A 27,702-nucleotide genomic window follows, 5' to 3' on the forward strand; every position below is an offset into this window, starting at 1 on the left:
GAAAAATAAATAAAATTATTAAGGAAAAAACAGTGAAGAGACCCTGTGGTGGTTTGAATGGCTCCCAGTGGCTTATATATTTGAATGCTTGGTCGCCAGCTGGCAGACTATTTGGGAAAGATTAGGAGATAATGGCCTTGCTGGAGCAGGTGTGTCACTGGGGGTGGGATTCAGGGTTCCAAAACTTTGAGGTTTCCAAACTATTCCCAGTTGGCTCTCTGCCTCATGCTTATGGATCAAGATTTAAGCTCTCAACTACTGTTTCCATATCACGACTGCCTGCCTATGTTCCCCACTATGACAGAGTTCTGAAACCTCTGAAACTGTATGCCCCCCCCCTTTTTTTTAAGTTGCCTTGGTCATGATGTCTTCTCACAGCAAGAGAAAAGTAACTAAACAGACCTGTTTTTACCTTTTATTTGAACACCAGGAATTAAACTATAGAAAAGTACTTGTTATTACTTTAATTATGTATTTAGTGTGTGTATGCATGTGCATGTACACATGCATGTGCCTTCTTGCACAGCGAATGTAACACAGGTAGAGGTCAGAGGTCAACTCCCACAAGTCTATTCTCTCATTCCACTATGTGGGATCCTGGAGATCAAACACAAGTAGTCAGGCCTGGCAACAAATGCTTTACTCATTTAACATCTCCCAGACCAAGAAAAAATACTTTAAAAAAAACCTCAAAGCTTTTCTCCACTTAAGGTGAAAGCACACATTAGCTGATCGATTTTCTATCTTTGGCTAAAGCAATGCTCTTAAATAATCATTGACTTCTTAAGTTAAAATGGCTCATACATGAGTAATCTCTAAAGTTTATTCCAGTTTTCAATACCAGGGATTCCATAGGGAAATGTCTGTCCTCATCACTCAATTGTTTAAAATATCTTTTTTATTTTATTTTATATGTATGGATATTTTGCCTTCATATATCACTGTGCAGCACATTTGAGCAGGTGCCCACAGAGGCCAGCAGAGGGCACTGGAGTTCAATTCCCAGCAACCACATGGTGGCTCACAACCATCTGTAATGAGATCTGGCACCCTCTTCTGATATATGGGCATACATGGAGGCAGAATGTTGTATACTTAATAAATAAATCTTTAAAAAAAAATAAAGCCGGGCGATGGTGGCTCACGCCTTTAATCCCAGCACTCGGGAGGCAGAGGCAGGCGGATCTCTGTGAGTTCGAGACCAGCCTGGTCTACAGAGCTAGTTCCAGGACAGGAACCAAAGCCACAGAGAAACCCTGTCTCGGGGAAAAAAAAGAAAAAAAAAACTAAAATAAAATAAAATAAAATTAGACAGAAAAGGGATCAGTTCTTCAAACATTTACAAAGAATTAAACTCTGATAATTAAGGGTTGTCATACTGTTTGGTGCTTAAAAAACAGAGTAAAGAGAAAGGAGGAAATTAACCAAGAAATATGTACATTCTTTAAGACTTGTCTCTGCCATCAACTATAGCACAAAATACCTTTAAATCTCAAGTTCCCTATTCCATCAATCTTCAACCACTAGCAGTTACATAAAAGCAACATACTCTATTTCAAATCGCCTTTCATATGTTTAAAACAAACTATCTTCAAACTAATTTTTCTTTCCCATTATGTTAAAGATTCTTTCCTTCCCCGCCCCCCCTTCTTTCCTGAGACAGGGTTTCTCTTTGTAGCAGCCCTGGCTGTCCTGGAACTAGCTCTGTAGACCAGGCTGAAATATTCTTTCCTTTAAGTCAGGTGAAAAGGGAAACTAATCCTAGTCACACTTCTCTGGTTGCAACTTGCCTTCAGGTAATGACAAAGTCAAACACACACTGGGATAGCAAATCACAAACTCTTACTGTGTAACTCAGATCACACATTATGAACACAAGAAGAAATCGGTGAAGCAGAATAAGAGTCGAAAGCGAGAGTGCAGCTCAGCAGCGGAGCTCTTAGCCAGCACATGTGAGGTCCTGGGTTACACTCTCAGCAGCACAATGATAGTATAAGCCAGGAGTTGTGGCACAGGAGATAGTATAAGCACTCGGGAGGAAGAGGCAGGTGGATCTCTGTGAGTTGAAGGCCAGTCTGGTCTACATAGCGAGTTCCAGGACTGCCAAGAGCTAACATGAAGAGACCCTGTCTCAAAAAACCAAAGTAATAAGCAAAAAATTCTATAAAGAAACCATATAGGAAGATTGTTGATTTATGGCTTTAAAAGTAATTCGGAAGACATAGGTTTTACAAGAAACCGTGCTAGGTCAACTGTGTGAAGCGGGATCCTAATTAGTCTTACTAAATAAAAACCCGGAGTCAGATATTAGGGGGTGGAAGCTGAAAGAGCAGAGAAGCAGAGCAGTCAGCCACAGTCACTTCTCACCTCTACGAAATCTCAGACTGGATGGGAGAGATCCTGTCTCTACAAATCCTCAGACTGACTGGAGCCAGGTGCTGTCTCCACCTCCCTAGTGTGAGCCACCACTGCCTGGCACTCTTTTAGACTGGTTCAAGCACCTGCAGCCCAGAGTAGCCTTGAACTTCTGATACGCTGGCTTTCTGCTCCCAAGTGCTGGGATTAAAGGCGTGTGCCACCACTGCCTGGCCTCCAAGGTTAACTAGAGGCTAGCTCTGCTATCTGAGCTCCACGCAAGCTTTACTTGTCAGAACACAAACAAAATATCATGCAACTGTGTATTCACAAAGTAGGAAAAGAATGAGTCTGAAGTATATACACATCAGAAATAAAATGTATTGTTTCTAACTACAACCAGAAATTCTGAAATCATTAAACAAAAACTCAATCAACTTAAGTACATAAAAACAAAACTTCAGAAAGTATTAAAATCCAGCCGGGTGGTGGTGGCGCATGCCTTTCTTTAATCCCAGTACTCAGGAGGCGGAGGCGAGGCAGGCGGATCTCTGTGAGTTCAAGGCCAGCCTGGTCTACAAGAGCTAGTTCCAGGACAGACTCCAAAACTACTCCAAAACTACAGAGAAACCTTGACTCAAAAAAAAAAAAATCCTTATCATAGTTAAAATAAATAAATGAGCAAACAAACAAACAAATAAAAAGGAAGAGGAAGGAAAGAAAAGAAAGCAGATAGTGAAATACTTGATACCTATCAGGCTGGCAAAAACACAGAAAGTGTGATAGCACACTCCTTTGAGAAGGATGGTTTAAACTGCATTGGCACACAACACAATGTAGGATACAGCTATTAAAAAACAGTATAGAGAGCTGGAGAGATGGCTCACTGGCCACCCAGCCTGAAGACCTGAGTTTAACCTTTGCAACATATATGATGGAAAGAACTAAGTCCAACAAGTTGTCCTCTGACCTCTACACACACACACACACAAGAAAGAGAAAGTCCAAGTCACTGGATAAGAAACAGTATCTTAACAAATGGTGCAGAGAAAACTGGATGTCCACAGATAAACAATATTAGACCTACATCTATTACCATGCACAAAAATGATATCTAAGTGGATCAAAGACCTCAATGTGATAGCTGAAACAATGAAACTGCTGGCGAAAACAGCAGCAGTATCGACAAGATTCAGTGTAGGAAAGGACTTCCTGAGAGGACTCCATTTGTTCAGGAATTAAGGCCAACAATCGCCAAGTGTGACCTCAGGAAACTAAAAAGCCGCTGTATGAGGAAGAAGGAACCAGTGGGTGGGGAGAGCGCCAGCTCCACCTCTGACAGAAGACTAACACCAGAGACAAGAAATTCAGGAATCAAAGAGTCGAAGAAACAAACGACTCAGTTTTTAAAATGGGCCGAGGATCTAAATGGAGCGCTAAGTCCAGCTCCCAGGGACCTAACACCTTCTTCTGGCCTCTGTGGGCACTGCATGCATGTGCTATACAGAGACACGTGCAGGCAACACACCTTCACACACAAAAGCAAATCTCTTTTAAAGAGAAAAGAAATTCTCTCATTTTTGGTAATGAACACTATTGCCATTAACAAATGTAATGAGGCTATACACCTGCTACTAGCTTATGGTGATATAATGCCCTGGCTTTATAATTACACTATGGCTATAAAAGAGAATGTTTGCGTTTCCTATAAAATACAAATATTCACCAGTAAAGGACCATTACTGTCTATAATTTACAATTAAATAAAAAGAAAAACTGTATGTGTACATATATGTAAATGCATGTTTGCACATGTATACACAGGACAATGATTAAACAGCAGAAATAAAAGTTAGTATGTGGTGATTCTTAGTAAAGAATACATGTAGAGTCTAAAACCTCAGTAACATAGAAAGTCTGTCTCTAAAAGGAAGAAACAAAACACACCAAAAGGTGCTCCATCTCATTCATAACACAACAGAAGCAAATTATTCCTCCTACATAGCCCTCTACACAGCCCTGAGTGGTTAAAACAAAGGAAGTAAACAACGTAACTAACCTATTATGTTACATTTGTATAAAACTCAAAACTGGCAAATTAATTTCTGGGCAGTATCTCCTTCTGGGGAGGCGCTGGAGAGGCTTCTGAGAAGCAGGGATGCTGTTTCCTGATCTGGGTGATGGTTGCAGGATACATTCACTGCACAAGGACTAAGCTCAAGGTATGCCTTGAGAGCATCAGCTATACAACAACGTACAAACACGCTCAAAACAGTGCTGCATTTTCCAGCTTGCCTTCTACAGTAAACTGCTTGTATGTTCACTACTGTTTGTCCATTTCTTCTGATTGCACTACAAGACTCTGTAAATAGATGAACATCCCTGTAAATATTCCCTACCATTAACATCCCAAAACACGAGCTTGATGAAGGAGCATGTTATGAATACACCTTTAACAACAGATGCAAGATTAAATTAATTTGGCAAAAATGTTGCAGATTCAGACAGTGAAATCCCACACCTACACCTCATGGTCAAGTCTAATATACATATTTTCCTAAATTTTAAGATTACTTTCCAAACTGTACATTTCAGACATAAACTGGTGCACCTTTAACCTCTTCTTTCTCTCCCCCGCCCTGGCCCTCTGCGCATGTTTTATGCGTGTGTGGTGTGGTGTAGTGTGTATATATGGTGTGGTGTGTGGTGTGTGTGTGTGTGTGTGTGTGTGTGTGTATAGCATTAAGGATCTGCCCAGGGCCTTTTACATACTATACACGCAGCCTGTTTCTAAGCTACAATCCTGTACAAAATATAATCACAGAAGATATGATCAAAATAATTACATAGTACTATCAGTATTTGAGTTCTGACTGATGCTGATTAGCCCCCTCCATCAATTTTTACAAAAAACATCTCCCAGTATAATGGGAACTCTGCTGCTTCTTCAAGTACTAACTAGGAAGAACCACGCAGTATGCACACTGGCAGATGCCAGCACTGAGGGACTGCCTCAGTAGGGAAAAGAGCCGAAGCCCCAGCGGGATCTGCACAGCCCCTGGCTGGAGTGAGAATGACCTCCCGTATCTCACTGAGGAGAGCTATGACTGCTCATCTTCTACCATCCACAGTGACCGAGTGCTAAGTCACAAGATCATCCTCCAACTCTCAGCTAGAGTTGGCATCTGAAATAAGATACTAAAAAGTTCAAGGGCTTTTACCCTGACACTACGAGAAAGGGGTCATGGGAAAATTGATCAATGACAAAAATGTATGAATGGGGTTAAGTATGTACACATGATGTCTAAATAACCAGAAACAAAACACTTCATTTATCCTGCCACTCATCAATGCTCCATTATAGTTCCAGGAATGAAGATTGTGGGAGGTTTGTGCCAGAGGAACAGTGAACTACAGTAACTCTGAGAAACAAAATATAAACAAGCCAGAGATGTGGCAACCCTCTTCTTTTGCACAGTACTAGGGATGGTAGGTACCTGGGGCATAACACATGCTAGGCAAGCACTCTGGTACTGAGCTGAATTCCAAGCCTCTCAAAAGTTCTTTAATGTTTTCTTTCTTTCTTTCTTTCTTTCTTTCTTTCTTTCTTTCTTTCTTTCTTTCTTTCTTCCTTCCTTCCTTCCTTCCTTCCTTCCTTCCTTCCTTTCGCTTATTTTACTTTTTCTTTTCTTTAATTTCTAATCAACAGCAGTTTTCTTCTAAGTGACAGTAACCGATCCAGTTCACACAGTGTTCTAGAGAGTATGACAGCTGACCCTCCCTACTACATACAAATCTGCCCACCCCACCCCCAACACACATGCACACACACTCAAACAAAGCTGCTAATGTAACAGAGCCTAAAGCCTGCATAGCTGGTGCATGCTGGCTTTACAATGGAAAAGTACTCACCATTCAAGACCGAACTCCCAGCAACTTCAGGCCCACACCGCAGATGCGGCATGCCTGCTCAGTGCACATACCATAGTGAATCTGACACACAGGACACAGAAGGCAGGCAGTGGTACACATCCAACAACAACATTTCAACCTGTTCTTCCAGTCACACAAATAACAGGTCTCCTGTGACACAGGCACTCCACTCCGAAGACAGCCCAGCAAGCGAGTAACCAGTTAGGTCAGAACATGCCACCTCTCTTACATGAAAGAGTGGCAGCTCTGACACCCAGGGGACACTTCAGGATGTTGTTTCAGATTATCGGAAGTAGGGCAAAGGTCATTCCTGGCATTGCCCCCCAGGCCACAGGATGACAACTAGCAACTTCATCAAGGATATAGTGAGGAAAAAATTAGGGCCCTCCACGCCCACTGAATCAGCTCAGGTTCAGTTTCAATAACCTTGAAAGTTCCTGCTAGGTCTTTGAGAACATGCATGGAAATCCCTCACATGTTGTTCCTCTGAGTGCTTTTTCCTTTTTTTTTTTCCTTTGGTTTTTTTTGAGACAGGTTTCTCTGTAGCTTTGGAGCCCATTCTGGAACTCGCTCTGTAGACCAGGCTGGCCTCAAACTCACAGAGATCTGCCCGCCTCTGTCTCATGAGTGCTGGGATTAAAGGCCTGTGACACCACTGCCAAACTTGAAATGCTTTTAAAATTAATCCCCAATCTAAAACCCTCTGCCTGAACGAAGGGTTGCTGGAGAGGTCGGCCATGCTTGGTCTCTCCTTGTCAGACTAGCAGAAGCCCTTCCTGGAGCCTGTGTCATCGGCTGACCCCAACATCCCAACACTACAGCAAGGAAGCAGGCAAGTGAGTAAGGGGATGAGTGCTAAATGGGAAGGGCTGGAGAAGCCCGCGTGGATCTGTGTAACAGCATCCAACACTGAACTAGGAGCTGGGTCTAGTGGAACAACACACTTGTAATCCTGGCATCTGGGGAGCTGAGACAGGAGGACTGCAGGGAATCTGAGGCCAGCCTGGACTACACAGCAAGATCCTGTCTCAAGACATAACATCAACAAAAAAATAAAGACATTTTAAAAGTAGAGGTCGAGGACAATGGCTGTGGCTCAGCAGGTACATTTGTGGATCACCAAGGCTAACAACCTACTGTAGCATGAAGGCACACACACACATGTACTCAGGTGATTAGTAGACAGACTGATGGACAGACTGACCGGCGTGGAGCATCCCTGGATAGCCCAAGACAATAAAGAACACCCCTGAAAAACTGCTATGTTCCCAAAATCCATCCTTTGAAGCCATGGATTCACCTCTGTCCCCAAAGATTCTGGTCTAATTACAATTCTTTCTTAAAAAAGAATTAATCCATTCTCTAAGAAAGTCTAAAGAAAATTAACTAAGCTCTTACTGGATTAAAAACCCAATGCTGACTAGGACTAATACTGGATCAGCTGTTAAGAAAAAAAAAAAAACAAACAGAAATCCAGCTGGGTGGTGGTGGTGGCACACACCTTACTCCCAGCACTTAGGAGGCAGAGGCAGGCGGATCTCTGTGAGTTTAAGGCCATCCTGGTCTATTAGAGCTAGTTCCAGGACAGACTCCAAAGCTGTAGAGAAACCCTGTCTCAAAAACCAGGGGGAATAAAATGGAAAAGAAAAGTGATGCAGGAGGTGATGTATGATGTGAATATGCTTTATTGCCATTGGTTAATAAAAAAGCTGCTTTCGACCAATGGCTTAACAGAGTAAAGTCGGGCTGAAAGAGAGAGGCGAAGTCAGGGAGAAGCCATGTAGCTGCCGCTGCAGACAAATACACTGTGGCAGTAAGCCACAGCCACACGGCGATACACGATTAATAGAAATGGGTTAATCAAAGATATAAGAGCTAGCTAGCAATACACTTAAGTGATTGGCCAAGCAGTGACTTAAATAATATAGTTTCTGTGTGATTATTTCTGGAGTCTGGGCAGCTGGGAACGAACAAGCAAGCAGTCTCCCACAACAGACTGATGCCCACAAACAGCCTTCTACCAATGAAAAATAAATAAAGGAAAAAAAAAAAAAGACAAAACAGAAATCCATACTGTAAATTAGGTGTTGTGGCACACACTTTTAATTCAAATACTGAGGAAGCAGAGGCAGGCAGATCTTTGAGCTCAAGGTCAGCCTGGTCTACAGAGAGTTCCAGACCAGCCAAAAACTACAGGAGGCTACACTGAAAAACCATGTCACGAAAAAACAAAAACAAAAAGGAAGAAATTTATGCTGTGTGTGACGGAAGAAACACGACAGCCAGTCATCCTTTAACACACAGCTTGCCAGTTCCTTTCAAAGTCCTCCTGAGCTAGGAGCATTATCTACTGTCCATACTGTCTTGGGCATCTGGCCTTTCATGGTGGGTCAGTTATTCCTGTTTGCATCTCATGGTGGCCATCCTTCCCTCCTCAAGCTCCTTGAAGGCAGACTCTACCTCCAGCTCACCTGCACACGACACCCTGCATAAAGCAGGCACTGGGTTATTTTTCATGCAGAGCCTATTATTAGTTCCATTCATAAGGCTACACCAAAACACCAATTAAGGCTCCCTGCTATAAGATCCCTTCAAAGACTATGTTCCTAGTCCTAGTAGAGAGTGAACCCCAAATAATATTCATTTAATAAATTCAACATATGCCGGGCGGTGGTAGCACACACCTTTAATCTCAGCACTCGGGAGGCAGAGGCAGGCGGATCTCTGGGAGTTCGAGGCCAGCCTGGTATACAAGAGCTAGTTCAGGGACGGGCACCAAAGCTACAGAGAAACCCTGTCTCAAAAAAACAAAAAAATAAATAAATAAATAAATAAATTCAACATATTAAAATACAGGTCTAGAATCCACTGCATATTCAAATATTGCTATGCTAATATAATACCTTTGACAAAGATGCTGCGGCTCCCAACTTTACAGGTTTGCCTGCTGTGGGTGCAGAAGAGCTGTTCTCAGGTTTGCTTTTTTCTACTGGTTGTGGTTTGCTTATGCCAGACACCTTAGGCACTGAGCCAACACTCCTGTTTGCTTTCTTCATTCTGGGCTGCCTCTTGGTGATGCATTTACAATCAAACCTGTGGGAAGAAAGAAACAATGTCACGTTGAAAAAGAATTGGAAAACAGCTCTTTAAAACTTATTTCTAAAGAATTTCACCCTGTGATGAAAATATCTGAAAAATGACGTCACACAACAGAAAACAATGCTGAAAATCCTTAAACTCACATTATCAAAATGTAATTTCAATCCTTAAATTACTTTACCAAAATGTAATACTTTACTGATTTATAATGTATTTTATTTCATTGAGTAGAAAGAGCGCCTTAAGCTCAGCAGTGGTGGTGTACGCCTTTAACCCCAGCACTCGAGAGGCAAAGGAACTTATTCGGTGAGTTCAAGGCCAGCCTGGAATAAGGAGTGAGTTCCGGGACAGGCTCCAAAGGTACACAGAGAAACCCAGTCTAAAAACAAAAAAAGGGAGGAAGGGAGGAAGGGAGGAAGGGAGGAAGGGAGGAAGGGAGGAAGGGAGGAAGGGAGGAAGGGAGGAAGGAAGGAAGGAAGGAAGGAAGGAAGGAAGGAAGGAAGGAAGGAAGGAAGGAAGGACAGACAGGCGGACGGACGGAGAGAAGAAGGGAAGGAAGAACACCTTACATTGTGTGCTGGATAGTTCTATATCCAAAACTCAGTAGGGCAAACTCCAAATCCTGCAGCTCTGTGTCCAGTGTTAAAAGGCTTACTTATATGGCTCTTTCCTCCCAACTTTACCAACCACAACACACTTCTCTCTCTCCAGCTGGTTCTACTCCCTGTTCAGTTTTCCCTGGCGTGTGACCCATGCATGGCACTTGCACCTCCAACATTTTGTGGTCTCTAACACAATTCAGGCTTCACATTTATATCTTCACAAAGTGACCTCTCAGGGTCTCCATGCCTCTACTTGCCACATGCCCAGCCTCTGCAGCTCTTGTTAAACACTGAGGAAGATTCCACAGCCCCTTTACTCCTGTATCTTTCGTTGTTCTAAAGCCAGAATGAATCACGTGGCTGCTGCTGTCAAGTCTATTTGCTTTGGAGGGAACCTGAACCTTCCTCGAATTACAATTGCATAGGCATTCCTTTGTAGTTGCTTTTTAGGTGGAGGAAATCCCTCAGATTTCCTTTCACACACTGCAGGATTAGCTGGGTGGCATGTTGCCCTGAGGGCACCACCACTCCCTTTTGGTCTTCTCCCACCAGGCTTCTCCTTCTCTTTCAGCATAGCAAACACCTTGATCCCAACATCAAATTTCCCCGTGATCTTTTTCTCCTCAAACTGTACATTCTGTATTTTTCTTTTTGCCCTGTATCCTCTTTCTCAATGTAAATCTGCATAAGAGTAATGGCTAATAACCACAGGACAGAGTCAATATTAGGTGACTTGAACACACCATTCTGAACATACATGTATTTTTTTTGTATGTACATGGATAATTTGCCCACATGTATGTCTATGCATCACTTGTGTGCTGGGTGCCTGTGGAGGCCAGAAGAGGGTGAGACACCACCCGAGTACTGGGAATCAAATCCAGGACCCCTTGAAGATCAGCCACTGTTCACTCATCTCGCCATCCTTGCCTCGCATGCTATTATTACTTCTGCACTAAAAGAGTAAGCTGCACGGTAAGCAACATGTGTAAGGCATCCTCATAACTGAATGTAACTCACTGTAGTTGTTTGAGAATGGCCCCTACGGACTCACATTTTAATGCTTGGTCACTAGTTGGTGGAACTGTTTCAGGAAGGATTAGGAGGTGTAGCCTTGTTGGAGAAGGTGTGAAGCCCAAGCAGAACCCACTCTCTTTCTCCCCTTCTTTCCCCACCCTCTCCTTCCCTATCTTCCTCCCTCTCTGCCTACCAATCATCATGCTTCAGGCCACGATAGTTATGGACTCACTCTGTGAAACTGTAAACAAGTCCTCAATTAAATGCATTGTTTTGGTTTGGCTTTTTGAGACAGGGTTTTTCTGTACCTTTGGAGCCTGTCCTGGAACTAGCTCTTGTAGACCAGGCGGGCCTCAAACTCACAGAGATCCACCTGCCTCTGCTTCCCAAGTGCTGGGATTAAAGGCGTGCACCACCGCCTGGCTCTTAAATGCTTTCTTTTATAAATTGCCTTTGTCATGGTGTCTTTTCACAGCAATAGAGAAGAAACTAAGATATTCACCTAGTTGTTGACAATGTTACATAGGACAAAGCAACAATAACATCTGTGGTGTACCAAAAGAGGCCTCCTCTGGGCCTCACACCCAATGAAGAATGATATTCCTCTCCAGCAAGAAGCATGAAGACAGTCAAGCTAGACTTTACCCTCTGTCTTTCACATGCCATGTACATATATGTTCATATGCTCACGCATTCACATACATACATACACACTAAATGTGATAATAGTGTTTTAATAAATAGGATAAAGTCAGGAGGCCTGAGTCCAACCTCTAGCTTTGCCTATGAGTTATGCTATCAAGGTCAAATCACTTATCTTTATAAACTTCCTCTCTAATAAGTAAGAATTAATAAAGTCTTGCTTAAAGACTTCTGGTACAAATAACACATGTAAACCATTGAGGGAAAGTCTTTACATCCTAGTTCTAGAAGTCATTTCACCAGGGCCAGGGGTTAGAAAGATGTTACACCATACCAAGATTAGAGAGGGGTTTAGAAACCTGAGCCTCTCCAACCTAGAGGTACATCAATCAAGTTTTAGAAGCAATGCCTATGGGACCCTATGAATTCATCAGAGAGAAGCCACCCTGAATCAAGGACACCAACTGTCTTGGAAACCAGAGGGGCTCTTAAGCCACTCCCTGGCTTGTGGGTGCCTCCAACCTAACAGTGAGGGACAGGAGCCTTTCTGGACACTACACAAACATACAAGCTACTTTCTATGTCACACCGGAATGTTATCTTTTCCTTTAAACATTAACCTTCATTATAATCATTTTTCCTCCTGCAAAAGAGATGTACTGATATTGGAAAGTATCTGAATTCAACTGCTATCATAAGATCTTCCATGCTGAGGAGGACGATAAAAAAAAAAAAACTTCCATGCTTAGTTTTAAAACTAGGGCTGGAGAGATGGCTCAGCCGTTAAAGGCTAGGCACACAACCAAAAATATAAAAACTAATAACTACTTGAGATCAAATCTGTATCCAGGGACTAGTTGCTTAACTTTTGAAATTTTAGTTCCCTCATTCATAAATGGGGTCAGTAACAGTATGTACTTTGTAAGGATGCTGAGATAATTAAATAATAAACCTAGTATGCTTATCAGGGAAACAGCACACAACGACGACCAGATACGTAAAAGCTATCAAAATTTATAGAAAAACATCTTACAAATCCCGAGTATTACTAAAGCCTTATTAAAATAAAGGCAGCCAGGCATAGTGGTGGATCCCTGAAACCCAGCACTTGAGAAGCAGAGAAAATCAATTCAAGGTCATCTTCAGCTGCACACAAGTGTGAGACCAGCCTGACCTACACTGAGACCACCTCAAAACAATTAACTGAAAGGCAGAACTTGGAGCTCGAGAGCTGGCTCAGCAGTTAAGAGCACTGGCTGCTCTTCCAAGAGGATCTAGGTTCAGGTTGATTTCCAGCACCCAAATGGTGGCTCACGACCATCTGTGACCACAATTCCAGGAAATCCAATGCGTTCTTCTGGCCTCTACAAGCACTGGGCACACAGGCGTGTACAGAATAGACAAAAGCAAACCCCACACACACATAAAGCAAACATAAAATTTTAAGGCAGCACTTCAAAGGGTACTTTAAGAGAAATCTTTCCCCTACTCCCTTTAAGTCAGGGTCTCACTTTGTAGCCCTAGCTGGCCAGAACTCTCTGTGTTGCCAGGCTGACCTTGAATCTACCAAGCTGTTTTCTAAATGCTAGAATTAAAGGTGTGTGTCTCTATGCCTGCTGAGGCTCCTTTATAAGGAATGACTAAAGACTGTTTGACTTACTACTTACATTAAATTACATATTCTAGCATGTAGATGTCAACAAACAACAGAAGCTTCTAGATCGTTCCCACTGTAAATTACAAACCAAAAATGCTGCAGATGCATGGTAAGGAGTCCATCAGAATGATAATCAAGAGACTGAGATTACATCCTAGGCCAACATTCTGTAAACAGCTAACTTGTTTACACCAGCAAGGAGTGCTCAAAACATTTTTTAGAAAATTAATTGCTTATTAATTGTGATTTTTATGCCTAGCATTATCCCATTTAATATCTACAAAAGGTCTTGACCCAGGCAATCTAAAAACATCTTTCTATAGTTTCATAACTCTGTACTTAAAATATAAAGATTATCTTAATATTATAAAGTAAGAACAGAGTTAAACACTGGAAAGGAATCATAGTCAAAGGAGAACAGAATGGGAGGTGCCAAGGGTAAGTCAGTGTCTGATGAATCAAAACCAAGTCAATCTGATAGAAATCATGCCTACAAAAACCAAACTCATTTTGAAAAGCCAATAAAAATGTTTTATTAAATCATTCATAATGCAATAAACTAATTCTACTCTAAATTCTTCAACAAAAGGTTTTTAAAAGTAAGATTTAAAACATTTTTTCCCTTTATTTTACATGTATGGGTATTTTGCCTGCAGGTATGTCTCTGCACCACATGCTTACAGTGCCCTTAGAGGCCAGGAGAGGGCATTAGATCCCCTGGAACTAGAGTTACAGACATTGTGAGTGACCCTATGGGTGCTGGTAATGGAACCTGGGTCTTCTGGAAGAGCAGCCAGTGATCTTAACAGCTAAGCCATCTCTCCAGCCCTTCTTATTTTATGAGTATGAATGTTGTGCCTGTATTTAGGCAAGGGCATCACATGCTTGCAATGTCTATAGAAACCAGAAGAAGGCATTAGATCCCCTAGAACTAGAATTACAGACTCTGCTATGAAACACAATGTGGCTGAACCCAGGTCCTCTGCAAGAGCAGCAGGTGGTCTTAACTGCTGATCCAGTCCTCCAGCCCAACTCCACCACAGCTATTATGCTTATGAATTATAACACTCAGACAATACATTAAAAATAACCACTTTAAAAGTAGAATGTGGAATGTAACTTCAAAGCAAATACAAGAACCCCCCCAGAGGGATGATCAAGCCTTGTCATATCAGAAATCTACATACATGTGATTGGCGTGTAGCCAAAATGCCTAAAACAAGGAGACAAACAGGAATGAGGCACCTTTAGCTATGGGTTTCTCTTCTTTGTCCAAATCCACAAGCAAAAGCCTAGCGCTGCTTTAGAAATTTCAATACTTACTGGTCTAAGAAAGCCAAGTTTTGAATATTTAAAATATAACAGTATTTTCTTATTTTTAAGGCCAGGTTTTGTTCTACATCTAAAATTATTAACATGTATGCATTTAAGATTGTAACTGTAAATTTTGCAAATGACCCTCACATTGAGATTCTCTTTCCCTCACAGCTCCCTCCTCCCTGCTTGGCCATGATAAAGGGAGTCTGGAGGGGAAGGCACGGGAGAGGGGCACACTCATCAGCTGTGTGCAAATGGCCCTGCAGTTGATGCCAATACTGGTGAGCAGAGCCAAGCTAGCTCCAGCGAAGGATGTGTCTAAGTCAGACTGCAGCTGGATCATGGCTAAGTGGGAAAGAAAAGCTAGAGAACTCAGCGACTGGTCTGCCCAAAGGCTGCTCTTTCCATTAAGCCACAACTAAGCAGATGCCACAAGAAATGGGTTTGTCTTCAGAAGTTCTTTGTTTTAGTACAGAAAAGCTCACTGAAATACAAGAAACAAATAGAAAGAGCCTGGGTTTCCAAAGCTCCAGCTACATCCTCTCCTGGGACTGCTTTTAAAAGCATAGCAGACATGAAATCATGGCCTGGCGATCTGTTTTGGCGCACCGCTGAGGAAGACTGCTGAACTGCTGATAATACTTAACAACGCGACAAGACTGGGAAAAGATGGTCTCAAAGAATTTACGGCTAGAGTACACAAATTATTTTTGCAGATTTAGTCCAAAATAAATTGGTTCTCAAAGTTAAAGTCAGAATCCAAGAAATTGTGAGTCTTCTCTGGCCATTCCCTCCTCTGCCACAATTTCTTAGCATTTATCAAAAGAAAATTTTTATTTAAGACCCTTCAAATCATGATGGCTTTATGCTCAGATATTTTGGTAGGCAGTAGCAAACACAGACAATACAGTATTCATAAAAATTCACTTTTAATTTAGAACATCAATTTACATCTGTATACCTGTACCCAAACCAACTCAAAACTGCCACTGAGGGCTGCTGGTAAGTGCTAGGAGTTAAAGCCAAGTGTTTGGGGTTTCATGAGGAAAGCAGACAGTGAGACGGGAAAAAAACTAAGTCCTCTGAGTTGTAGCTCACATAGTTGGGTTGGACGGCATGGGATGGGATGTGGGAAAGGGGAAGTAGTCCTCCGAGACTGGCTGCGGAAGATGAGGGAATAATAAATACATCACCTGGAAGTGACTTGTGACCCAGGCAGCATGACTGGCAGAGCGGCCGGTTTAGCCTAACAGAAACAGACTTGAGCTTAGAGTGCTTGGAGGAATTCCAAACAGCGGCTTGAAAGTATACATCAGTGATGTATACATTTCTTCCTAGAATGCACAGGAAGCAAGCAGGGCATGTGCCAAAGACACCACTCAGCAACTATATAAAAACTATAACCAGACACTCGAGAAACAGACAATAAAAGCTAAGATCTGAAGAGCTAATACATGCAGTGAGTCAGGTCACTTAGTCACTCCACTACAGTGTGACCTGTCATACGGTTTCGACAACTCACCCCACAACTACTCATATCTCAGTAGCAGGGTAAACAGCTGGGAATCTGAAACAGCATAGGCTGGGTACGTTAGAGAGCAAAATGACACAGACTCTACAAGGACCCCATTAAATAACGTGTGGGAACTGACAAGGGTGACATGATAAACCTTGGCCCCCAGCACTGCGAGTAGGCAATGTCCTTTGTCCTACGCTCACTCCAAATTTTTTCTATTTCCCTGTGGTACTGGAAAGACTCACAGGTCTCCCTCTATCACTTGCTTACCAGAGAGGCTGGGAGCTCCTGCAGGCAACCATCACTGCAGCCGCTGTCTCTCAGCATAACCTCCACCTGTGGGGCAGTTCTGACACTTACGTTCTCTTTGGCTGCCCAGGCATCTACCTGTCCACCCTGTTCTCAGCCATCAACTCACTCCACCCTCCTGGACGCTCTCCACTGGCCTTTGAACACAGTTCTCTGATTAACACGAATCTCCTATCCTTGTGCACTACTGCTTTCTTTTCCGAGGTACTGTGCCTGTTTTCTTTTTAATAGACTATTAGTTAATTAGAAAATAACAAAAAGATCTCTAAGAAGTTCTCAAGCACTGCTAAACAATCAAAGGAGAAATCAAATGGGGAATCAGCCAGGAATAGTGGTGGAGGCCAGCAGTTCTGAAGGTTGCAGGAGGCTGAAGCCCAGGAGCTCAAGGTCAGCTTGACAACAGGAGCCCTCCACAATTAATAATAATAATAATAATAATAATAATAATAATAATAAGAAGAAGAAGAAGAAGAAGAAGAAGAAGAAGAAGAAGAAGAAGAAGAAGAAGAGAGCAATGGGGCATTAGAACATATTTTGAATTGAGTAAAAATGAGAACATGACAAAAATGTGTGGGAATATTAAAGCAATATTTGGGGGTAAATTTTAATACAACACACAAGAAAAAGAAAAGACTCAAAGCAATACTTCTGTTGCTTCTTCAAGAAATGAGAAAAAGAAGAGGCCAGCAAGATGATTCAACGAATAAAGACACTTGTTGCCAAGCCTGATGACCTGAATTCAATCCCAGGTACCCACACGGTGGAGGGAACAACACAACATCTACAAGCCACACGTGTTTCTCTTTCTCTAACACACATACACACACTATATACATATATATAATGTATATACGCACATATATATACACATATAAATCTATTTAACTCAAATATTTTAAAGAAAAGCAATGAAAATCAAGGTAAGCAAAACAAAGAAAGACTAACAGCAAAGCCAAAGAGAACTACACCTAAGATTCACTTTAAGTCACAGAGTTCAAAAGTTTAGCTGAAACAAATCCCTTGGAAGGCAGACTACAAAAGCTCGTTAAAGTAGAGATGGCCTCGGGGTGGAAAGCAGATAACCTGAATGGCCAGTATTTATGAGAGAAGTCAGATTTATGGCTAAGGTTTCCCTACCTGGAACACTTCCTACATTTCATAGGATCTGTTTTCCAATTCTAGAATGAAATACAATGACAACTAAAACCAGAAGGAAACACTTCACTGCCCTGGGCATTGCAGCACACCTGTAGTCCCAGCATCAGGGAGGCTGAGATAGGAGGATGATTTTGAAATCACCTGAGGCTACACAGTCAACACAGTGAGACCTTGCTCAAAACAGAAACTAGGAAGGCGATGCAATGGTAAGAAGACTAGGTGTAGGAAGTAGAGCAGCGGCTCGCACCAAGTTCAAAAGTCAGCAGGCAAAGTTCCATTAACTCATAAGGTCCCCAGTAATCTCCGACTCCACACCCCACCTTCTGGACATGTGGGGTCTTCAAGCAGCACTGTCCACAAGGCTTCGTGCACACTGGTCATGCCACAGAGCTCCCAGGCTGGAGCCTTGTGCCTGCTTCTCCCATGGGTCCTATAGTGCTGGAGTCGCCACAGCATCCTAATCCCATAGTTTGCTAGTGTCATGCGGAAGGCTCTGCGGTGGGCAGACTCCATAAGAAATTCCTGCCGAAGCCCCTTAGACTGTCTGATCCACCCCTTAAGTCTAAAGGAGACTGCACAGTCCCTTTGCCCACGGCCTGTGCACTGTGCTCATCCTCTGCAAACGGTACCACGCAGACAGCACCAAGGCTTACTGGTTCCACTTTCAGAGTGACAGCTGACCTGGACGTAGACCTACATGTGTCACAGTTGGGGCAAAGGGACACTGACTGTGCTGGAACACACTGCACTGAAACTCAGGGAACAGAGTCCACGGGCAGCACGGCACAGCAAATGACGTCCCACAGTGTCTTGCTGGCAAACACAAACCTCAAAGACTTTGCCTCGATGTCTCTCAGATGTCTTCAGGGTCTTTATCCTGTTTTCTTCATAAATACAACCTTCTTTCTTCAACCATTTTAATCTTTTTAGCAGATGTTTCCTTGGTCACACCTTGAGTATTCTCTAACACGCTTTTAAATTTTACTTTTGGGAGAATTTTGTTGTCATTGTTTGATTTGTTGGTTGGTTTGCTGAGATGGGATTCTACTCTGTAGTCCAAGCTAGTCTGGAACTCACTACGTAGCTCAGAAACGGCCTTGAACTCACAGGAACCTTCCTGCCTCAGCCTCCATCCAAAGTGTTGCCATCACATCTGTGAGCCACCACACCTGGCTTTGTTTGGGTTCTTTAAGAGAGGAAAGATTATCACTCTGTAACACGGGTTCATCAGCCATGTGAGTGCTGGGATTCCAACCCGCACCATTACATCCAGCTCCATGCTTTCGTAAATGGCTAGTCTCTACATTTTCCAGCCCCTTCTATTCTACTTCTCTTGTTAATCCATCCTTGTCATTTCTCTTGTTTCACCATAAGCAACCCCCCCACCCACCACCAAAGGTCATCCTGTACTTTGACACTCACCTGCCACTATTCTGAGGTTCTGCACGCCACTAAGGTCTTTGCAGCTGGGAACCACAGAGCCTTCGCTCAGGTTTCCAGTACCTAGTCCTTAGCTCCACCTGAGACCTCATCAGAATGGTCTTTCTTGTGCAAATTCTGATGACAACCACCTAGCCAATCCCTAACGTCCAGGCTCTCCTATGGATGGGGCTTGCAATGTTCCCTTCACAGAAATGTAGATTTTTCTCTAGATTGCTCCTCTAAATTCATCTAGCCTCCACTCAGGCCCCAAAGTGCATATATACTATCAGGTATTGATAATAGGAACAGTCCGACTTCTTGGTATCAATTTTCTATAGCTAGTTTGTTCTGAACTGATCTAATAGGAAACCTCAGCCTGGGTAATTGTGAACAGAAATGGACTGGAACACAGAAAAAGAGAAGTCTAGTCTGGAAGAGCCATATCTGGCCAGCTCTTCCTGTGCTCACCCATGAAAGAAGGCGAAAGACAGACAACTTGAAAGAGCAAAGGCCTGAACGCATAGCCTCAAGCCTTTTATAACTGCCATTTAATCCATTTGAGGGAGTGAATTCTCATGACTCAAGAGCTGCCTACGCCTCACCTCCTAATTCTGTAGCATTGGAGATCGAGTTTCCAAAGCATTCTTCTTGGAGAACACATCCAAATCATAATGTTCTTCAAAAAAACTAAAAAGTATTTCCCAGTTCATTTTATCAATTAGCTTGTGCAAAGGCAGAGAAAAGGGAGAGAAAAAACAACAAAAAAAAGAAACCCTATTGATCAATATTTCTTAAGAAAATGAATGTATAAATTCTAAACAAAATTTCAGAAAACTCTGACTTGAGGGTACTGTACCAGTGTTTGCCTAGCATGGACCCTGGGTTTGAGTCCTTGTATCACAAAAGAAGCAAATATAATTCAACAATTCAAAGCAAAGATTATGTATCAAGAATGAATATCAGGACCAGACCGGTGGTACATGCCTTTAATCCAGCATTCAGGAAGCAGAGGTGCGTGGATCTCAGAGTTCAAGTATAGCCAGAGCTACATAGAGAAACCCTGTTTTGAAAATAAACAAAATAGCCAATGGTGCATGAGTTCCAGTGAGCCAGCTTGTTGGGTTAAGGAATTTGCTACCAAATCTGATGACGTGAACCAACTCCTACAACTTGTCCTCTGTGTTATGGCATGTATATCACACACACACATTCACATACATGTATACACACATACACAAACCTCACCTACACACACACACACACACACACACACACACATACATACATACATACACCAATAAATAAATAAATTTTTGATGTTTTTCAAGACAGGGTTTCACTGTGTAGCCCTAACTGTCCTGAAACTCACTCTGTAGACCAGGCTGGCCTTGAACTCACAGAGATCCACCTGCCTCTGCCTCCCTGAGAGCTGGTATTAAAGGTGTGTGCCACCACTGCCTGGCTTTTTAAAATTTTTTTTGGTTGGATAAATAATTTTTAAGAGCATATGTAAGTAACTTAATCCACAAGTCAAAGTTTAACATTCAAAATTCAATGCAATTCAAAGTTACCACATAAATAAGAAGAGCAATACGATTAGTTCAGCAGAAAAAAATTCAATAAAACAAAAACCCCAAGAAAGCTATAAATCTCTTTAACTTGACATATAGTTTCTATGAAATACTGATAGTTAATGTCATGCTGAATGCCATAAAACAGAATTTTGTCCTAGAAGAAAAATTTGAAGGGCTGCAGAGATGGCTCAGCAGATAAGAGCACTGGCTGCTCTTCCAGAGGACCACATGGCAGCTAACAGCATCTGTAACTCCAGTTCCAAGGGAGCTGGTGCCTCCATGTGAGGAGAGAAAAGAAAGAAAGCCCATTCCTCTCACTTCTGTGTTACTACATATCGAAGGTTCTAGCCAGGAAAGAGAGACAAACACAAAAACTAAATGGTATTCAAACTGGGGAGGAGGAAATAAAACTGCTTTGACTGCTAGACCCCAATGAATGAAATAGCCGATAGAATCTACAGCAAGTACTACTGAGGAATCTAAACACAGCACGGTCTCAGAGTACAGAACCAGTGTGTGAGAATCAACTATATCTCCATACACAGCAAGGAACAAGTGCAAACTCAAAATTGTAAAGTATCACAAACTCAGATTCTATTACTGTGTTACTGAAAGATTGGAGAGTAAATCTAGACTACTTCACAACATGAAAATCTGCGGTCTTAACTTTTACTGAAACCTAGTTACGCTCATTCGCACACTGTTAAAGGCTATTCTGAACTACAACAAGAATTCTTTAACTGCTATATAGTTTATATTTATTTATTTATTTATTTGGTTTCTCTGTGTAGCTCTAGTTGTGCTGGCACTCGCTCTGTAGACCAGGCTGGTCTTGAACTCACAGAGATTTCCCTGTTCTGCTTTTTTTTTTTAAACAGTATGCTTTTGTAACTGTATTTTCTGGAGGGTAAGTGCAGAACAGACTACCATAAACTGTAGTAAAAGCTTCATGAACATCAAAGTCCTCTATATTTGCTATGGATCAAAGCTGCCTCAATATCTCCCGCCCCTTCAATTCTTTAAACCTATTTGACTTATTTTTGTGATACTGGGAACTGAACCCAGGACCTTGTGCACTCTAGGCAAGTACTCTACCACTAGGCTACTTCCCAAGCTTAAGTTTTCTTAAAACAATACTTTATAAATAGCAATACAATTTACACATTAAATAACACTGTAATAGAATGATTTGACAACTTTAAAAGAAAAAAAACAGAAAAATTTCCAGTTTTTAAACCCCTCCCTCCAAAATAACAACAAAAAAAATCATTTTTTTCTAAAAGTGGGTCAATGAGACAAATGTACTCAGCAACTAATCATGTCATAGTGTGCTAATCAATGGGATTAAAAACCTAGCCCAACCTTCACAATCACTGCCTCAAAAGACTAACACATGTTAGATTCTTTTTTTGGAACGAAATGATTATTGCTATTTCAACATACAGAAAGTTTAATTCACATACCCCCTACACACACAGAAAACCACCTATGACCAAGTTAAAACCAGAGGAATGAAGTTTGAGTCCTCCCTCATGACTTATGTCCTTTTGCCCATTTCTTCATCACCTGACAGTCTCCCTTCTTAACTTCTGGATTTAATGCACACTTACCCCTGTTTATACACACCCATGAACACATCACAGACTGGGACTGACATATGAGAAGGGACATGTGGTCTGGTTTTTTAGAGTTTGGGTCACCTCACTTAATAAGCTTTCCAGGTTCATCCACCTTCCTGCAAATGTCATGATTTCGCTGTTACTTACAGATGAATATTATTCCACTGTATGTACACACTATATTTTCATTGTCCAATCATGAGTTGATGGATACTTAGGCTGCTTCTACGTCCTTGCAGCAATCAACACGGATGTGAAAATATCTCTGTGATAGGCTATCTTTAGGGAAATACCCAGGAGTAGTACAGAGTCGCTGCCAAACTGACTGCCATAATGGCTATATAAATTTGCACTCCCACCATCTGTGAGTAAGAGTTCCTCTTCCCCATATCAGATTTCTCACTAGCCAGTGACTAGAACGAGATAGTATCTCCGAGTAGTTTTCATCTGCATGTCCCTGATTTCTAGGGATATTGAGTACTAAGCTACATCCCCAAGACCAATTTGATCATCATGCTGTTTCAGATCAGAAAGAGATTCAGGAGAAAAAAAAAAACAATAACAAACTTCTGAGTTGACAGGAGTTTTTTACTTTGCAGTGAATCTATTCAGTACTAACAATTCTAACCAACAGGAACTTCCCTTAGCATTGTTTTGTTGGCACACACAATTCCAAGGACCAGTCAACCTCCACTAGCGGACACTTTATACACATGACGCACACAGACAGACAAGCACACACACAAATGGAAGAGGGGAAAAACTGGCACTTTATATCAACGCGAGAAATACACACTGATGTTTGTGCATAGCGTGTCTATGTGTGTTCTCACATACAGACATCCAGTGCCACATAGCACATGTGGAGGTCAGAAGACCACTCGGTGCCGGTCCTCACCTTCCATCTTGACACAGGGCCCCTTGTGTGCTGTAGCATACCACAAGCTGGCGGGCCAGGGAGCAAGCGTCAAAGGATCCTCCTATCTCCTCAGAACTTGCCACTGCAGTGCTGCGGTGACAGAGAAGCACTACCACATCAACTTTATGTGGATTCTGGGGATCCACACTTCGGTCCCCAATCTTATGCAGCAAGAGCCTTAATCCCCCTAACCCCCCAGCCCAAGAGCTTTATTTTCAACATAATCAAAACAGGACATGCTTAATATTGAACTTAATGGCTTTTTACACGCATGGTAAACCACCCCAAAGTCATTTCTCTCAAGTAGTAGTTCAGACCTAGGAATATAGCCCAGCTGATGGAGTGTTTGCTGACCATACGCTTGGCTACACAGTGAGTTCAAGGGCAGCCTGAATTACAAAAGATACAGTCTCAAAAATAAACAAACAAACAAAAAAAAACCAGACAAAATGTATGTACATCTTTTTTCCCCTTGGTGTTCTGAGACCGGGTCTCTTTAATGTAGTCTCAGCTGTCCTGGAGCTCCATCTGCCTGGGCCTCCTGAGGGCTGCAGCTGTATTTGGATCTTCCTAAAAGCAACAGCCCAGACATTTTCCCTTAAACTCAAGAACAGCAAAACACAACTTTATGCTCTCTCTAGGTCTACACTCACAATCCACAAACTATCTTGTATTTACCATTTGCAATCCCCACACACCATCATAAATGACACTTAAATTTCTTTTACACAGGGCCTACCTATATCGCTCAGACTGGCCTCAGACTAGAGCAAGCAATCCTTCCACCTCAGTCTCCAAAAGAACTGAAACTAGAAGCTTGTAAAGCCATATCCAACTAGATGCTGAATTTTAAGATTGCTTTAGGTTTATTTGTATGTATGAGTGCTTTGCAAGAATGTATGTATGTGCACTACATGCATGCTTGGTGCCCAGGGAGGTCAAAGAAGATGTTGGGTCCCTTGTATCTGGAGTTTCAGCTGGTTGTGAGGCACCATGTACATGGGTGCTGGGAACCAAACCCAGGTCCTCTGTAAGAACAACAAATGCTCTTTACCACTGAGTCAACTTTCCAGTTCCTGAATGCTTAATGTTATCACCAAGAAACTGAGTGATTTTGGTTTACTTTGTTTTTTTAGAAATGACGGTCCTTTAAATTGGCTAAAATTCAGTATCATTAAAACTCCAAACACTGTCCTTCTTTTTCTTATTATATAAAGGACTACTCAATACTCCTTCACACCAGAAGGTCCCAAATTCATTCTCACCTACCTTACTACATAGCCTGGCTCGTCACCCAAATTTTTGAGGAAACTTCAGTGTTGTGTGGGATATTTTGATCACACGCTGACACTTCTGATTCTGCCAATAAAGTTTACCTTGAATCAGACAGTGGAGCTAGCTACTAGCTGACCAAAATTAGCCATAGAGATTTGGAGAACCTAGAACATATGGAGAGACACAGAAAGTAGTAGGGAGCAGCCTACAAATAATCTCAGCCTTTTGGGTCAAGGAAGGATAAGAAAGGGGGTCAAAGGCAGCTTCTCCACTGCTTCTCTGATCATACAGATCCCCCCATATCTGACTCCTGAGTTTTTATTGATAAAAGAATAATTTAACACTTCATAGCATTATGTAGACACTTGTTAAAAACTGCAGACAAGCTCCAAGAGCTCCTTCACATGGATGCATACAGAATGGAGAAAGTGAGAACCAGAAAGGAAGGTTTACTTGCCCAAAGACATAAAGACAAAAGAAATCTTTCCAACGTCGTGAGACTGTCACCATTCCTCTATTGGGGTGAGATGTTTGCAGAACACTTGGTGCAAGTCAGACGTGTGATTTGAATATGCATATGGTTATTTAGCCAGTTGTGAGCATGAAGAAAACCCATCCCTGACAAGAGTTTTGACCCTTTGCAATACCCGAGTCATCTGATCAAATGAAAGTGAACCTCTGCTTCAGAAGTCACGTGTTGTCAAGAAAACGAAATGCAGGGTCACAGCCTGAACAAATTTCACTTAAGCTGTCCGCTCTGCATCAGCTAGGATATTTTTGACTGATACCAAGAGACAGCTTGATACAGTTTTTCTACGGCACGTTAATCACCTTTCTTACTGAAACATCAAAGAAATCCTTACATACATAGAAAATATAGAGGCAAACATACATACAAAACATTCTCACGCTATCTAAAGTTTCTGAGGTTAGAACACTGTTTGGTGTACACTGGAATCCAAAGGGGAAAATGGGACTTTTTAATGGGAGATAAAGGGAAGGAGGACGCCAGCTCTTTCTCAATAGGAAAAACTGTAACGAAACCAATTCTTTTTCTCCTCTACAATGGTTTGACTATTTTGCAACATAGATGCATTACTTATATATTTTTTAATTAAGAAAAAAATCACACTTGTTCTGGTTGCACAGGGCATGAGAGAACTAAAGTGGGTAGACACTCGAGTCTCTTACAGAATGATGGAGTTAGGCTGGTGGTGTGGGGTAGGCTTGCAGCGAATTCCAGCTACTCAAGAGGCTGAAGCAGGACTGAACGTTCCAGGCCTGCGTGGCAACAAAGTGAGAGTTATAGCGGTCTGGGACACTTGGTCTGACCTCCATCTATCTCCCAATTAAAGGTTAAGAGGCTAGTAGGGTTGGGGATATAGCTTAGCTATAAAGGCATGTATCTAGCCATTTGCCATGCCCTTAATCCCAAAGTACACCTCAATCATTAATAGTTTCTTATATTAACCCAGTACAATGAAAGGATAGGGAAAAATCTGTACGACTCTAACACAGACATACCGTTTTTCAAACTTTTCCCTAATGTACTGAAGGAGGACCGAACCGCCTATGCAACAACACAGGTCCCTCGCTCCAAACCTTCAGGAAGAACTGCTGTTGCCTGTGGTCCATAGCTGAATTCACCTCAGGATTTAAGCTCCTGAAGGGCAAGCCCTGTTGGGCTCCACGATCCGTCTATTATTTATTTTTGAGTCAAGGTGTCTCACTCTGCAGCCCAACTCTGAGCTCATCCTGCCTCAGCCTCCCAAGTACCAGTATTACAGGTATGGGCCAAAGCTTAAGGTTCTTTCCCATGACAAGGTCAATATTCCATTTTATCATGGAGTTTCTTCCCCACCTGCACTTTAGGACAGACAGATCCTTCAAGGGAGTGAAGAAATCAAGGTTGCCTGAATTTGAATGATCACCGAAATTTTCATTTGGTTTATAAATAGCTAAACCCACCAAGAAACACACACACAACAAAGAACTACGGATGTCTCAAACGTAACCACTGCTTGGAAATGCATCATTTCTTCAACAACACATATCCAACCTGAAACAATTAGCCAAGTCTCAAGAATAAAGAACACTGCCAGCTGCAAACAGCCAGGTCCTAACAGTAGGACGCAGCCTTCAGGGAGGGCGGGGGGGGGGGTGTTCCTCCGCTTCCCGCCCCTGCTCCCCACCCTCAATCCTCCAGACGGGGAGGCAACCTGTCCCAGCCCAGGGCAAGGGACCAGGGTGAAAGCCCCGTCTCCCCCGGCACCACAGGGATTCCAAGCACTAGACTCTCCGCAAGGATGAGATCCCCGGCTAGCTGGGTACCACGCCAGCCAGGGCTCCCGGGGGGAGGGGGGGGTCTGCCCGGCAAGCTGTGAGGTCCGCCCGGGAAGGGACACGGCGCAGGCGCCGATGGCTGGGGGTGAGGGGGGGTGGCAAAGGGGGGGACAGCGCAGGCGCGGGGCCGCCGCCAGGGTCTGCGGGGCCGCCCGGGCCTGGCCGCGCGGGCGGCGCTGAGGAGACGAGCATGCCCGCGGCATAAGCGGAGAAGACCCTGCCCTGGCCTGGCTCTTACCGCGCGGCACCGCCTCGCTCACTCGCTGGCTCCGGGCTGGGGCCGGGCGGCGAGCTCGCCTGCCCGGTGGCGCGGCCCGGATCCGTTGAGTCCGGCCTCAGGGCAGCAGCCAACCCCACGGCGCCGCTCCCTCGGCCCGCCCTGTCTCCCTTGCGGCTCCCGCCCTCCGCCCGCCCCTTATCCACCCCTGGCCGGCCGGCGCCGCCCCCCCTTACTATTCCTCCGCGCACGCGCCATGTCCGCCGCCTCCCCCCCAGCCCACCACTGCGCAGGCGCCTGCTGTCTTTCGCGCAGGGGTCCGGGGCTGCGCATGCGCTGTCGCCGCTTTCGTAGCTGGAGGTGCACTCTAGGAAGGTAAGGGTTCCTGGGTGCTACGTGCGCAAGCCCCAAGTTCCAGGTTTTCTCTCGCAGGCAAATGGGTCCGTTCCGGTTGAGATATATGCTTACAGTGTGCTGAGGACTTTGCTCTTAATGAACGCGACAGCTGATAAAAATGCACTTAACAGATGCTCCTGGTGCACATGAGGGAACGCAAAAACCCGGCGAGCAGCACCTGTCCCCACCCACCCTCCTGAAGGGAACGAGACTATACGTTCATCTAAGTCCCCCCAGTGGATTTATTTTCATTTTTAATTCGTCTTAGTTATATTGCTGTGATAAAGCACCACGACCAAAAGCAACTTGGGGAAGGGAAGGGCTTACACAAG

At 43.1% G+C, this 27,702-nt stretch overlaps 1 protein-coding gene across 2 annotated transcripts in view; it reads right to left on the reverse strand.

Annotated features, from left to right (window-relative positions):
* Specc1l (sperm antigen with calponin homology and coiled-coil domains 1 like) overlaps nt 1-27,137 on the reverse strand; it is a 104,418-nt gene extending 77,281 nt beyond the window's left edge. Inside the window, exons 1-2 of one of the 2 annotated variants that reach the window (XM_075979984.1) lie at nt 26,996-27,137; nt 9,192-9,381 (exon numbers count right to left, since the gene is read on the reverse strand). In XM_075979984.1, the coding sequence (XP_075836099.1) occupies nt 9,192-9,344 (153 nt within the window). In that variant the 5' untranslated portion in view covers nt 9,345-9,381; nt 26,996-27,137. Of the gene's footprint in view, nt 1-9,191; nt 9,382-22,211; nt 22,337-26,995 lie in introns of those variants that run through there. The other variant, XM_075979983.1, reaches the window with a different exon arrangement.
* Between the last annotated feature and the right edge of the window lie 565 nt (nt 27,138-27,702).

This window comes from Microtus pennsylvanicus, chromosome 7 (genome assembly GCF_037038515.1).
Source record: "Microtus pennsylvanicus isolate mMicPen1 chromosome 7, mMicPen1.hap1, whole genome shotgun sequence".
NCBI classification, from domain to species: Eukaryota; Metazoa; Chordata; class Mammalia; order Rodentia; family Cricetidae; genus Microtus; species Microtus pennsylvanicus.